This window comes from Perca flavescens, chromosome 15 (genome assembly GCF_004354835.1).
Source record: "Perca flavescens isolate YP-PL-M2 chromosome 15, PFLA_1.0, whole genome shotgun sequence".
NCBI classification, from domain to species: domain Eukaryota; kingdom Metazoa; phylum Chordata; class Actinopteri; order Perciformes; family Percidae; genus Perca; species Perca flavescens.
In genome coordinates, this window is record NC_041345.1 from 26,671,722 (window position 1) to 26,685,494 (window position 13,773).

The 13,773-nt window shown below is 38.7% G+C and overlaps 1 protein-coding gene across 2 annotated transcripts in view; it reads right to left on the bottom strand.

Moving 5' to 3' along the window:
• pdxdc1 (pyridoxal-dependent decarboxylase domain containing 1) overlaps positions 1 to 12,861 on the bottom strand; it is a 40,199-nt gene extending 27,338 nt beyond the window's left edge. Inside the window, exons 1-6 of one of the 2 annotated variants that reach the window (XM_028599355.1) lie at positions 12,625 to 12,861; positions 7,604 to 7,680; positions 7,222 to 7,290; positions 5,036 to 5,119; positions 3,897 to 4,043; positions 2,114 to 2,303 (exon numbers count right to left, since the gene is read on the bottom strand). In XM_028599355.1, coding sequence (XP_028455156.1) covers positions 2,114 to 2,303; positions 3,897 to 4,043; positions 5,036 to 5,119; positions 7,222 to 7,290; positions 7,604 to 7,680 — 567 coding nt within the window. In that variant the 5' untranslated portion in view covers positions 12,625 to 12,861. Of the gene's footprint in view, positions 1 to 2,113; positions 2,304 to 3,896; positions 4,047 to 5,035; positions 5,120 to 7,221; positions 7,291 to 7,603; positions 7,681 to 12,624 lie in introns of both variants that reach the window. The other variant, XM_028599354.1, reaches the window with a different exon arrangement.
• Positions 12,862 to 13,773: the final 912 nt, after the last annotated feature.

The following is a 13,773-nucleotide window of genomic DNA, read 5'->3' on the forward strand; positions in this document are numbered from 1 at the left end:
GACACAGAGACGGACATTAAAATAGTTTTAGAGTACCAATATACTACAAAATACTCTGTATGACTATATATGGTAATACTGAATACTGATATCCCACACATTATGCGGGCATACACTATACTCTTAAAGTCATAGATTTGCCAACGCACACTATACAATACTAGACATTAGAGCCGATCGATATATCGGCGGGCCGATATCCAAACTATCGGTATCGGCATTTATAATGGTCAATAAATGAATGTTTAAAAAACTAATAAAAAAAATAAAATAAAAACGGACGAAACACCCTTCGACCATGTTCTGAGTGTTGGCGTTGCATAGTTTGTCCACCAGAGGGAGCTCTACAACGTCCCTGTTGGCAACACTCGTGTTTAACCCTTTAAGTTTCATATCTTAAGTTTGTATTTTTATACATTTTATTTATCAGAACTTTAATATATTTCGATGTTCCTCTGTTCTGTTGCGACAATAAAACAAAGAAGTTTATTTTTAAACTGCATTATTTTAGTGAGGACTCATAAATAACTACAAATAACTACCGTATTTTCCGGACTATAAGTCACACTTTTTTTCCTACTTTGGCTGGTCCTGCGACTTATAGTCAGGTGTGACTTATATATCAAAATATATATAATTTAACATGTTTTTACATGTTAATTCATACTGAAAACATTACCGTCTACAGTCATGCGAGGGGCTCTAGGCTTGTGACAACTAGAACGCCCTCCTAAAGACAACTGAGAAAGAAAAGAGATAACAAACTGCAGGTAGTAAAATATGCAGCCGAAAACGGTAATCGAGCCGCAGAAAGAGAGTTTGAAATGAGGGAGAAACTTATGAGGGAGACTGGCGAAAAGGTGACTCTTACTGCAATGAAGAAAACAAAGAAAGCTAATCGGCTAATCGCGGGCTGAAAGCAAGACGGCCAGAGCTGGAGGAACGAGTCGGGAGGGGCTCGTTCACGGTGCAGTTACGTCTCCACGCCTTTTAATACATCCATGCTCCACGCCCTGGTAGCTAGTTGTTCTGTGTGCTATTGTATAGTTCAATAACTGTTAATGTGTTACGTTAACATACCGGACACCTACCGTATTCAGCGTATTGTTCTGTGTGCTATTGTGTTGTTAAATAACTCTTGTATTTATATTCTAAATAAATGCGACTTATAGTCCGGTGCGACTTATATGTTTTTTTCCTCTTCATGACGCATTTTTTGACTGATGCGACTTATACGCCGGAGCGGCTTATAGTCCGAAAAATACAGTAATGTTAGGGAATTCTGTTTGTTTTGTTACGCGTTTCAGGATTTTAAAAAAACATATACACTACCGGTCGAAAGTTTGGGGTCACTTAGAAATTTCCATTCCACTCCATTATAGACAGAATACCAGCTGAGATCAGTTGCATTTTTTTTTTAACCAGGGCAGCAGTTTTCAGATCACATTCTATGCTTACATAATTGCAAAAGGGTTCTCCAATGTTTTCTCAGTTAGCCTTTTAAAATGTTATTGGATTAGTAAACAGAATGGGACTTTGGCACATTGGATGAATGGTTGCTGATCATGGGCAATGTAGATATTGCATTAAAGATCAGCCACTTCTTTCTACAACAGTTGAGAGTGACCCCAAACTTTTGACCGGTAGTGTATATTGGCCGATATATTGGATTTTTAAATCACCAAATATTTGTATTTATAGCGGCCTTAAAATTCCTTTATCGGTCGGGCTCTAGTAGACGTGCCACCAAATATAGATATTAATGGAATACCTTTCTTTGCTGAGATTCAAGAGAACCTGCCCCATGTAAAAAGGAGCCCTGGATGGCATCTCTTGTTTTTAAAGCCCCTTTGTGTAGAATATTTCTAAAACCCCCCGTAGTGGTATAGGATTGGAATTGGCCAATGTTTCTACAAACAAAAACTTATTCTCACTTGAGGAATATATAATAGGAATATATAATATATATATATATATATATATATATATATATATATATATATATATATATATATATATATATATATATATATATATATATATATATATATATATATATAAGTGTTCCCCATAGAAGTGTTCGCTGTGTGAGTCTGTGTTGCAGCCTTCCTACCTGGCTGCACAGATGCTGTCCCAGGCCCGGCCGGCCCGAGGCACTCTGGTAGATGACTGGCTGTTTGGAGCTGAGGACTGCATAGCCCTCAGAGGCATATTCTTCATAACGGGCATTAATGACCAGCCGACACACTTTGACCAGGCCGTCCCTGTCATCCTCATGGAAGTAGGCTGAACCGTTCTCATACCTGAAGGACACAATAGAGACAGAGTGCTGACAGCAGAAAGTAACGAGGCTCCGTCAACATGTTGAGTCGCTCAAAGTTATGACGACCAAAGGGTAAAACTGCAGAATCAGAGATTCAGCATTGTGTATTACTAGTTACTTTTCTAATATTAAATAAAGATAAATGTGAAAATGAGACCAAGATTTATTAAACTGGCCAAAGTAATCTGATCAATGATTTCTGGATGAGATTAATTTAATTTATGATGTTGTATTTTATGAATAAAAATGAAAACAATGTTGGTACCAGAACTCTGAGGTTTGCGACACAACCAATTAGGGCTGAATGATTTGGGGAGAATCTGGGGGGGTGGGGTAATCTAATTGCAATTTTTCTGCCAGATATTGCAATCACGATTCGATTTGTGTTTTTTTTTCTTAAAAGTTAAATATTCACTATGTTACAGATGAAACATGTCATGGAGCATTATATCATGGGACACCATCAAAACTGCTCTACATTCTTATCCAAGAATGAGAACAACTATTACTTTATGCACTTTACATCCCACTCCATGTGTACTTGACTTGATATTAGGTCTTATTTGTATTTTTGTATATTATGTTGTATATATGCCTATATGTATATTGTTGTATCTATTTTACAGTAGGGCTGTGTATTGGCAAGAATCTGGCAATACAATACGTATCACGATACATGGTCACAATTCAATATAATGCAATATATTTCAAAACTGTGCGTAAGGCGATATATTGGGATTTTTTTTAAGTATAATTTTAGAAAAACTCATTTAAAAAAAGACATGGTGTGCATAAAAGTCAAAGAAGTTTACTTTAGGTAAACAATTCAGTACACAGAAAATCAAACTGCCAGTTTGGGATTGTGGTTCACAGGTTCTTAGTAAGTTTATATGCTAAAGTTAGCACTGTTAGGCAAGGACACTAGTGATGCGTCTCAGCATAGCCATCTAGCGGTAGGGGGTTTAAACACAACATAAACGTGAACCACCGTCTTACATGAATATTTTTGCACGTAAAAATTGCGTTTTTGAAAATCAGTATAGTATTGCTAAATAAAATATTGCGATACTTAAGTGTATAGATTTTTTCTTACACCCCTATTGTACAGTATGTGTCTATATTACTATCTGTCTACTACTACATGTCTATTTGTTGAATGTATAGAGAGTTAACACCTACCAAAGTCAAATTCCTTGTGTATGTAAGTAAACTTGGCCAATAAATCTGATTCTGATATGAACTGCCAGCAATAATTGTTTTTCTTTTAATAAACATGGAACATTGAACAGTCAAACACAGAATATTTATCACATTAGCTAAAGTTATAATAAAAAAAATGTTTTTACAGTTCAACAGCAGCATCTACATATTGCACCTTATACCATCATGTTAAATAAAGTAATAAAAGATGAATGAAAAATCCACTGAAACACATTTCTGTAAACAATCTGTGAAATTAAATAAAACATTATTCCAGCATTTATCTTACGAAAACAAACAGTAAAAAAAGGAATAAAATGTGTTATATAAATGTTACAACAAACATTCGTTCAATTAACACACACACACACACCTGAACAGTCTGCAGAGCCACAGTGTGGTGTCAGACAGGATCCGAGTGGTCAGCTTCCGCAGCCTCTCTCGGTCCAACACGGAGATGTATGCTGCCAGGCTGTGACCCAGCAGGGCCATGTGACCCTGTTCCCCCACATTCTGCATTCTGCTGGAAACAGTAAAAAGAGCAGCTTTATGACACACTGCGTACTGATGCCCCTCTAGATCCTCCATCCTTCACTTCTTTCCATGAAGGAGTATCTGTTCTCTGATTTCAGTAAAACTAAAAACAGCTTTAGTTGTACCAGTTCTCCTCCCAGTGTTTAACATCCTTCTGCCAATCCAGACAGTCAGACTGTTGTTTGATATAAGCAGCTTCTCTACATTATGCACCATGCATGCATGTACTGTAAAGAATGTGTTTTTATGATCAGGGATCCAGCTATGTCTCCGTCATGACTTCACACCTTAAAGTACTAAAATAACCACAAACGTTAGAAATTGCATCATCTTACTCAAAGTTACCAATAGTTCTTTACTTATTAGCAGTGGTGGAATGTAACTAAGTAAATTTCTCCAGTACTGTACTTAAGTCCAAATGGTGAGGTACTTGTACTTTACTGGAGTCTTTTCTATTCATGCCACTTTCTACTTCTACTCCGCTACATTTCAGAGAGAAATATTGTACTTTTTTCTCCACTACATTCATCGGACAGCTTTAGTTACTAGTTACTTTACACATTAAGATTTCTGCACACAAAACACATGTAGTTTATAAAATCTGATGTTTTTATTATAAATGAAACTAGCCAACAATATAACGGCCTACAAGTCCAGCTGAAATGATTAGACCATTAATCACACAACTGTTTGGATCCTTTACACAACTTTAAAATGGGAGGATTATTGTTTACTTTTAATACTTTAACCACATTTTCCTAATAATACTTAAAGACTTTTACTTAAGTTACATTTTCAATGCAGGACTTTGACTGTAACAGAGTATTTTTACAGTGTGGTATTAGTACTTTTACTTAAGTAAAGGATCTGAATACCCTCTTCCACTGCTGGTTATTAGGTTATGGATGTGGATTCAACATGATGGAGAAACGAAAATTGTGTCCAGACACTAAATGTTTCACTGATGAGATGACTTACTGTTGGCTTGGCTTGTCCTCTTCTTCCTCCTCATCATGAATGAGGTTATGAACTAGATGCAGTATGGTGGCAACATCCTGACCACTGCGCAGGAGAACAAAAGGAACAAGTGATCAGCGTCAGCTCTTCAACTTTAAAAAAAAAAAAACAGCAGCAACTTAAAACTCTTCCCACGCCCATAATTTCAACACTACGTACGAAATGTTAGCCTGGAAACATTGACTAGCTCTCCTCTCTCACTAAATGTACCTATACAGTGTCTCCCCTCGGTCTGTGGAAGACTTAGGAGTCAGCCCTGGCCTTATTATCGGGCCGTTTAGGTCGGTTAAGGGTCCTCCCTCAAGAAAATGTTAGGTTTTTCAATATAAAAAAATTGCAATTTCACATAATGTTGTATGTATGTTTTTATTTTTGGGGGGGATTTTTAGGCCTTTAAGTTGAAGACATAAAAAGGGGATAGAGAGGAAGAATGACCTGCAAAAAAGGGTCGCAGGTCAGAGTTGAACGCGCGGCCGCTGCGTAGATGAGTAAACCTCTACCAGGTGTGCTACCCAACGCCCTTCACAGCATTTTTTCGACTATTATCAATATCTGTGTCTAAAACGTTGGAAAAGTTAGAGCAGATAATAAATAAATAACATTAAAAAAGAAGAAGTCCATTGGGGACCAACTGTAATCAGTAGATCTGAGAAAAGTAATTCAGTTACATTCATTCGGTTTAGGTGGTGCCCAAAACAGCTTGGGTACTATACGCATTATAATGGTAGGGGAAACCCTGCTGTACAGACTTACACATACTGCTAAATGAGCTTCAGATTGCCGGGAGAGCCATCCAATTCTCCATTGACACCAATGTAAACTGCCCCCAAAAAATGCCATGAGGAAAACAGAAGCTTAAAAGTTTTAAAATTGCTGTATTGCTCACATTTTTGACACTGCAAACTAATGTTTCACAGCAGTGTGTTCAGAAGAGTCTGTGAAACCTCCTCCCAATAATGAGCAGGAGATTGAGTGCTGTTAACCAGGAGTGACTCAGATAACTGCCACTAGTGCATTTAATTGTGAAAAAATGAGGTGCAGTTGAGAGTTTAGGAAAAGCTAGTAAGTGGCCATTATGACTTTAAGTTGATACTGTTTTATCAAGTATTGATTGCTCTCTGCTATAAATATACGTAAAAATACATTTTCTTGGCAGACTTGAAAAGACTACAGGTACTTTGTGGAGGTTTTGACCTCTTGCAATCATTGGGTTTGGATTGGACGCACACACAAACACAATGGACGATTCAATACACATGCCTGCCAACAGTTTGATGTTATCCCACTCATCGTCTGATAAAAGATGCTATTGTTTTATGGAAATCAAAGAATCCAGTGTTTTTGGGGCTAAAAGTCGAGGAATCGGCTTCAGCTGCTTTAGTTTTGAAGTCCTTCAAATTCAAGGCGAACTAACTACATTGCTGGAGTGGCCCTTTAAATAAAAAACAAATAAATAAATTAAAGACAGACAAAAAAGGGCCCTATTTTAACAATCTAAGCACATGGCACAGGTGCGTTTAGGGCTTGTCCAAATCCACTTTTGCTAGTTTGATGGCGGAAAAAAAGGGTCTGTGCGCCGGGCACATGGTTCAAAAGGGTTGTACTTAGTGTCTTCATTAATTCGTCGGTGTGTTTTGGGCGTAACATGCAGTAAACCAATCAGAGTGTCATCTGCCATTCCCTTTAAAAGCCAGGCGTGTTTGTACCTTGGCGCATTACTATTGTGATGGTGGATTTGCACCATAATATTTTTATTTGTAATCTTTTGCATTTTTTGTGTGCTGCTGCGCTTCTGTGTGTGTGTAACAAGCATAGTGTGCGCGCGCTGTGCACGAGCCTAGGTGCATTTTACTAATGCGCTGTTAAAATAACAATGAAATGCTATTGACTTTAGATCAGGTTTTTGTTGGTCAATGGCGCGATCACTTCCCGCTGCCTCAAGGTAGCAATACGCCAAGAATGCACCTGAGCACACCTCCCTGTAAGACCAGCACGCCCATGCTTTGCGCTGCGCCGGGTGCAAGATAGGGCCCCAAATGTAACACATAAGATTGGCAGGGAAATGGCTACCATTATGTGACTCTAGACTAATGGAATAATCCATTTGACTGCAGTAATTGAGCTGAATCCTTTATGATGCGTCTTACTCTCCCTGCAGGGGTCCGGGGATGCTGGCTCTGCTCAGGCGCCATCTCTCTGCTCCTGCCTCCGGCTCTCTGAACAGACGCACAGCACAAAAACACAAGATATCTCAAGATGCTCTGATTGTTCATCATATAATGTCACATTCATGTGCTCATTGGTTAGAAATCCAACCTAATAAACCCATGATCTTAAAGAGTGTTAGTGTTTGGAGAAAGGAGAGACATTCAACTAAACGAGGCTGAGAGTCCCCACACCCCCCACCTTTACTAACATCATAGCATCATCAAGAAATCCTTAATGTACCTTGTGGTCATGTTCCCAGCTGACAGATTTTATACACGTTTTCTAATTTAGAGAAATAAGTACAATAGCGTCTTATCTCACCTCTGTCCGTCTCCCAGGATTCTCATGGCGTCACTCAGATTCCTGCCCACTTGAGCCAACGTACGGTCCACCATCATCTAAAGTGTGTGTGTGTGTGTGTGTGTGTGTGTGTGTGTGGGAGCAAGTTAACGAGAAGACAATATTAGGACAATTTACATGTGTGTAATACAGAATTTACACAGTGTACATGCACACAATTGAAATCTAGAGTGTGCTCCAGACCTACACTGTCGGAAAGGTGTCTGAGATAACTTCTGTTATGATTTGACACTATAAATTCTATTAAATAGAATACATATGTGTGAATCTGTGAATACAGTGATATTGTATTCACAGCATACATTCGCATGTAAAAACTAGGGCTGTCTATTTAACTATTTAATTGCAATAAATCGCATGTTTCTCCGTAATTGAGATTAATCACCAATTAATTGCACATTTTCTATCTACCGACAAATTATCACCACAAAACAATAATAAATATTGGCCAGAAACCCTCGTAGCATTATTTCCATTATCTGGTAAATCTGTTGGAACATATTATTGGAAATATTTAAATCTCTCCGGTCATAATGTCCGGTGAAAAGTATTCCTTTTACACTGTCTGCAGTCACCACTCTGCCTTAAGGCTGTTTTATGCTTCTGCGTCAACTCCACGCCGTCGCAACCCTTTCGGAGTTCTGTGTTGGGGTTGAACGCGTTTCTTTGCATCGCGGTGCATTTCACCGCCAGAACGCTAGGGGGTGTGTGGTTTCCGGAGGGTCAATCGCGAAACTCTGCCATTTCCGACGAAAGAGAGAGAGACAGTTTATGTTATGTTAGCAAGCATTTTTTAAAGACTGTTCTCACCCCAACCACAGACTGTTCACCATACTCCCCTCCAGGAGGCATCTCAGGTCTCTCAGCACCCATAACAGCAAGTTCAGAGGAAGCTTCTTTCCTGTGGCTGTCACCCTACTGAACTCTTGCTCTGTTCTATTTATTTATTTACAAAATGTACATACTGCATTTACATCTATACATAGCCAGATTCTACTGCTCTTCATACTATTCATCCTGCACATACTTTTTCTTACTACTCTTATAATGTTACCACACTGTACATATTTGTCTATATGGTTCATACAGAATATCCGTATTTACTCTGTTTTTCTTATTATATATTCTGCTAATACACTGTATATTATTCTTACTACTATTATGTCACTGATACTACATTGCACATATCTGTTGTGTTGTTCATATTACATAGGCATATATATTCTGCTCTTATAACACTGCAATATATTTCTTGTCCTGCCTATACACAACCTGTCTATACTTTGCACTTTTCTGCACTTCTGGTTGGATGCAAACTGCATTTCGTGTATATATATATATATATATATATATATATATATATACACACATACACACACACACACACACACACACACACACACACACACACACACACACACACGTTTTTGTTGGAGGTATAACGTAAAGTTACTTTTGTTTGGTTTATATAGCATGCTGGTGACACGAATGCTTACACAGTTTTGTGTTTGACCACTGGATGGAGCATTGCCACAGGAAATGCTTATAGGTGATCAACAGCCATTGGTACAGGTGTGTGGTAACTGGTAAAGCAAACAGTTTTTTACAGTGTCAGAGTGGCGTGTCAGTGGTATTGTTTGATTAGTGTTTAACTGGAAAGCAGAATGAAACTTTCTTGAAATGGACTTCACTGAACTATAGCCTACCTGTGCTACGGTGAGCATGCACCGTCACTGAATAGATATTTAACCCTTGTGTTATCTTCCCTTTGACCATGAACTTGTTATCCATGCAGGTCAAAAGTAAAAATTAAATTTTTTGTGTTTTTTTTCAGCATTTCTGGCTCTCTTTTTATGCTTTTGACAATTTTTAAAAACATTCTTGTCACTTTTTTCAACGTTTTGTGTTAAAATCATGGTCAATAAACCTAATTTATATGACATTACACCTACTTTTTGAGTTAAGACGGCAGAAATTATGAATTAAGGGAGGGAGGGGCTTAAAAGACCGTTTTGGGCTTTAGCAGAAAGGGGGGAGGGACTGAGAAGTTGTGCGATGTTCAAATTTTTTGGCTAAGTCCTGGATCTTCACAATCCTACCTACAGCACCTTTTAATGTGTTTTTCAGATGTTATAAAAATTGAATAAACACCCAAAATTCAATGAAAGTAATTATTAATTTTACCTGCAAAGAACACACATCCATGTTATTTTTGGATATTTTGGTTCCATTCCCTTCATAAAAACAAAGAATTTAGGTTTTTTTTTTTTTGTAAATTTACATGGAATTTGGCGAGAAGTAAAATGTAAGTACGTAGTGTAAATTTACAAGACCAAAACAAATGGGAGCAAGTTTCAGGATTTAATTCACAGAAAGGGCAATTCTACTACTACATATATGGCATTTTTTTTTTTTTTTTTTTTTTTTTTTTACTTTTGTGAGAAATGTTTTATTGGATAAATGCTGCACCTTCACAGACAGATACAGCTGTCGAGTACGTCATAAGTAACTTACGTCCCTTGACACTGACCCTATGGAAGCAAGGATTTCTCACTTGGCAGCTTCCATTCGCAAAAGATTTCCAGAATCGATTTCGGTTCAGATTGTCAATGTCCCGATTTGTTTACATTTCCGATTCCATGTCCATTAGGTTAGGAAAATTTCAGCTACAATACCAGTTAATCTTGGATATAAAAGATTCTCAAAGAACGTCTGCTGTAAATTGTACAAGCACAAAGCAACACTCAGATATTTGTATAATGCACCAGGTTCATGTTTATATTAAGAACTGACCCCAAAAAAACATAGGTTTACAAAGTGAAAAAGCCCAAAGTCCACCCCAAAGGGACTTACCATCTCCAACAGAAAACACTGTTCAAACTGCTCCTAACAGCTCTATTGTAGTCCAGCCTTTACTTCAGAGACAAACGTGTGTCACTTTGTAACACACGTTATAATGCTCGCCTAGCTGCTAGCGTGGCACGCCCTCATACTCTGCTCCTGACTGGCTAGTAGTCCTTACTCTGTAGCTAAAACATAGAGCTCAACACAGGGTGAAAAGAGGAGCTGCAGAAATGTGCAGTACAACAAATAGTGTCTTTTTTTGTTTTTAAACCACGTAAACCTATTCTGGTACAACCTCTAAATACAATTATGAACCTGAAAATTAGCATAATATGAGCACTTAAAAAAGGACTTTTTACTGACCAGGACTAACATGACAGTCATTGACAAACTACAGCAGTCGTCAACACGATATATTCCAACTGTAGACTACAGTCAGTGAGTAGAGTGTAAAGTTTACACATCCATGGTGAAAAGAGCGGTATTAAAAGATCAATTTGGGATTTTATTATTGGTATTAGATTGGTATCAGATTGGTATCAGATTGCTCAAACAAAGATGGAGTTTAATTGGAGGGAGCTTATTTCAAAGCAGCTCTAACTGCCAGGTGTAAACACACATACTCAGAGCTGTCCACTTGTAATCACTCAGGACAGATTCAAATACCAGGTCAGAACAGGGCCTTGGACTAAGTCACACTTTTTTCAATCTAATTTGGCTTTTTAGAAAGTAGATTAGCCTTGTGCATCTTTTGGTTGGTAATAACTAACATTATTTCATGATTACAAACCACAACTCTTCCGTTCAAGTCTTTATACGTGATAGGTCACAGTTTCAGACATGGCAGGGAAGAATAAAGCAGAGCATTCAACTGGGTGTGGACACCTCATTTGCATATTCACTGTGTGTTTACTTTGGACAACTGCTGCACACAGACCAACGACACAAGGCAAGTCTTCATAAGGCAAGGTACAACTTAAATTCAAATGTCTCATTTTATTACAGTACCAACTATTTCTTAAATTGTATTCCACCAGCTCTCCGTTGATATTTTCTTTAAAGCTATAGTGCATAGTTCTGACTTCCCCATGAGGAATTCTAAGTAATGACAACTAAACTGTCGGAGCGTCCACATGATACAAGCCTTATGTGAACACGCATGTTTGTCACGGAAGTAAAGGCTGGACTACAATAGAGCTGTTTGGAGCAGTTTGTGAACTGTATTATCTGTTGGAGATGGTAAGTCCCTTTGTGTGGACTTTGGGCTTTTTCACTTTGTAAAGCTATAACATGCACAAAAAAAGACATACCACAATAAAAGGAAAGGGAAAAAGCCAGAAAGCATAACATGAGCACTTTAAGTATTTTGGTGCTGCAGAGACATCCTACGGGCTAAAGAAAAAAAAAATCTTTGTTGTTTGGTACAGATCCTCGCAAAAAATCACACTATAATAAATCTTAATTCTTTTATTTTCAATTAAAATGAGAGTAATGATGATACAAAAATGCTAATTCCTTCAATATCGTGAATCATACCGCAATCGCAATATCAGTCAAAATAATCGCAATTAGATATTTTTCTCATATCGTGCAGCCCCAGATCGTCTTATAAACGGTGTGTCTGTGTCTCGGACTGCACACCCCTAATATCTAACGTTACGTGGTGTACGTGGCCTGGCCTGGCTGACAGGAGGGTCAGAGGAGGATCCTGTGGGACTGTTAACAAGCATCATGCTGCCTGCAGCTGACTATCATCGGACACATTAGTGATAAAGCGAAAGCAGCAGCGCTGTGACGCTGGAAATACACGTTTCATGGAGCTTCCTCCAAGCCAACAGGTCACACAGCCCCAGGGAACAGCGGTGTGGCGGACACACAAGCGGACACCCAGGGCTAGCTAAATACTGTCAGACACAGCTTCACCGAGCTTCACACAGTCCCAGGGGACAGCAGTGTGTAGCGGACACACAGGCGGGGACACAAGGCTAGCTAGATACAGACATAGCTTCACACAGCCCCAGGGAACAGCAGTGTGTGACGGACACAGGGCTAGCTTGATACAGACACAGCCCCAGGGAACAGCAGTGTGTGACGGACACAGGGCTAGCTAGATACAGACACAGCTTCACCGAGCTTACCTTGAGTGCAGCGCCCACAGCGGGCAGCCTGGCCGGGTCTGCTGAATCTGTTGTAATGAACCGTGTCGGCGTCCCTTCCAGAAAGCTTTGTGAAAGCGTGCTGAACTGTTGAATTGGATTCGTATTTACTGCTCTGACTTCTTTCTGTACTCTGCAGACCGAAACCGGACACCTTACTTCCGGGATGAGCGCGAGACGTGCGTTCCACGCTGGCAGCGCCGACGTCACGCTCTGCCACCGAACTGGCTAGTCAGGTGCTAGCTGATGACGAAGGCGGAGTTCTTTTTTTTAATTATTAATGTATAGCTCAAACGTGCTATTGTGATATTAGTACAGGCGTTATGCAACATGACCCCATACAATTTGCAACAGAAACTCTTTAACTGATAGAGTCTTATAAAGTCTCCCTTATAACTTATAAAAAAAGTCCTGAAAGTGATGGAAAGTATTGAAAAATAAAAAAAAAACTGGAAGTTTAATGGAGATATCTATTAGTTAAAATATTTTCGCCATTCACCTGTAGTGGCTCCACTTAACATGGGCTGCAATGGGAAATTGTCATCACCAATTTTAGTATTTTTCAATACTTTCCACCACTTGGATCTCTGAGTTAGGACTTTTCATAAGTTATAGAGGAGACTTTTATAAGTAATAAACATGTGTCAGATTTTCTGTTGTAATTTGTAAGAGATTCACCCCTTCTTTCTCACAAAATTCTTGTACTAAATGTGAATCCAAACATATGGTCAAAGTGTCTGGCGTTCCCTGTTTGATTGAGTTTTTGAGAGTAACATTAGTTAGTTAGTTAGTTAATTGGTTAGTTGGGTTTCATCAAAGAGAGACAACTCCCTCAGAGATCAGGCTGTAGTTTTTTAAAAGTATTAATGTATCTACGCTGATGACACAATCCTATCCCAGAAATAAAAAGTGCACAGTTGGATACAGTTCACTTATTGATCAGACAGAAGGTTCTCTGCAGGGTTTTGTAAAGCGTGAAATAAAAGTCAGAAAGAAATAAAAAAGAAGTGGCTGCCTAACAGCTGTGAATACCTTCTCGTTATTAGCATTGGGTTGGAGTAGTCCCAAGTTGTTCCCATGGGTAGTAATGTATCCATTTCAACCTTCGACAAGTGGAATGCTCTGGCACTT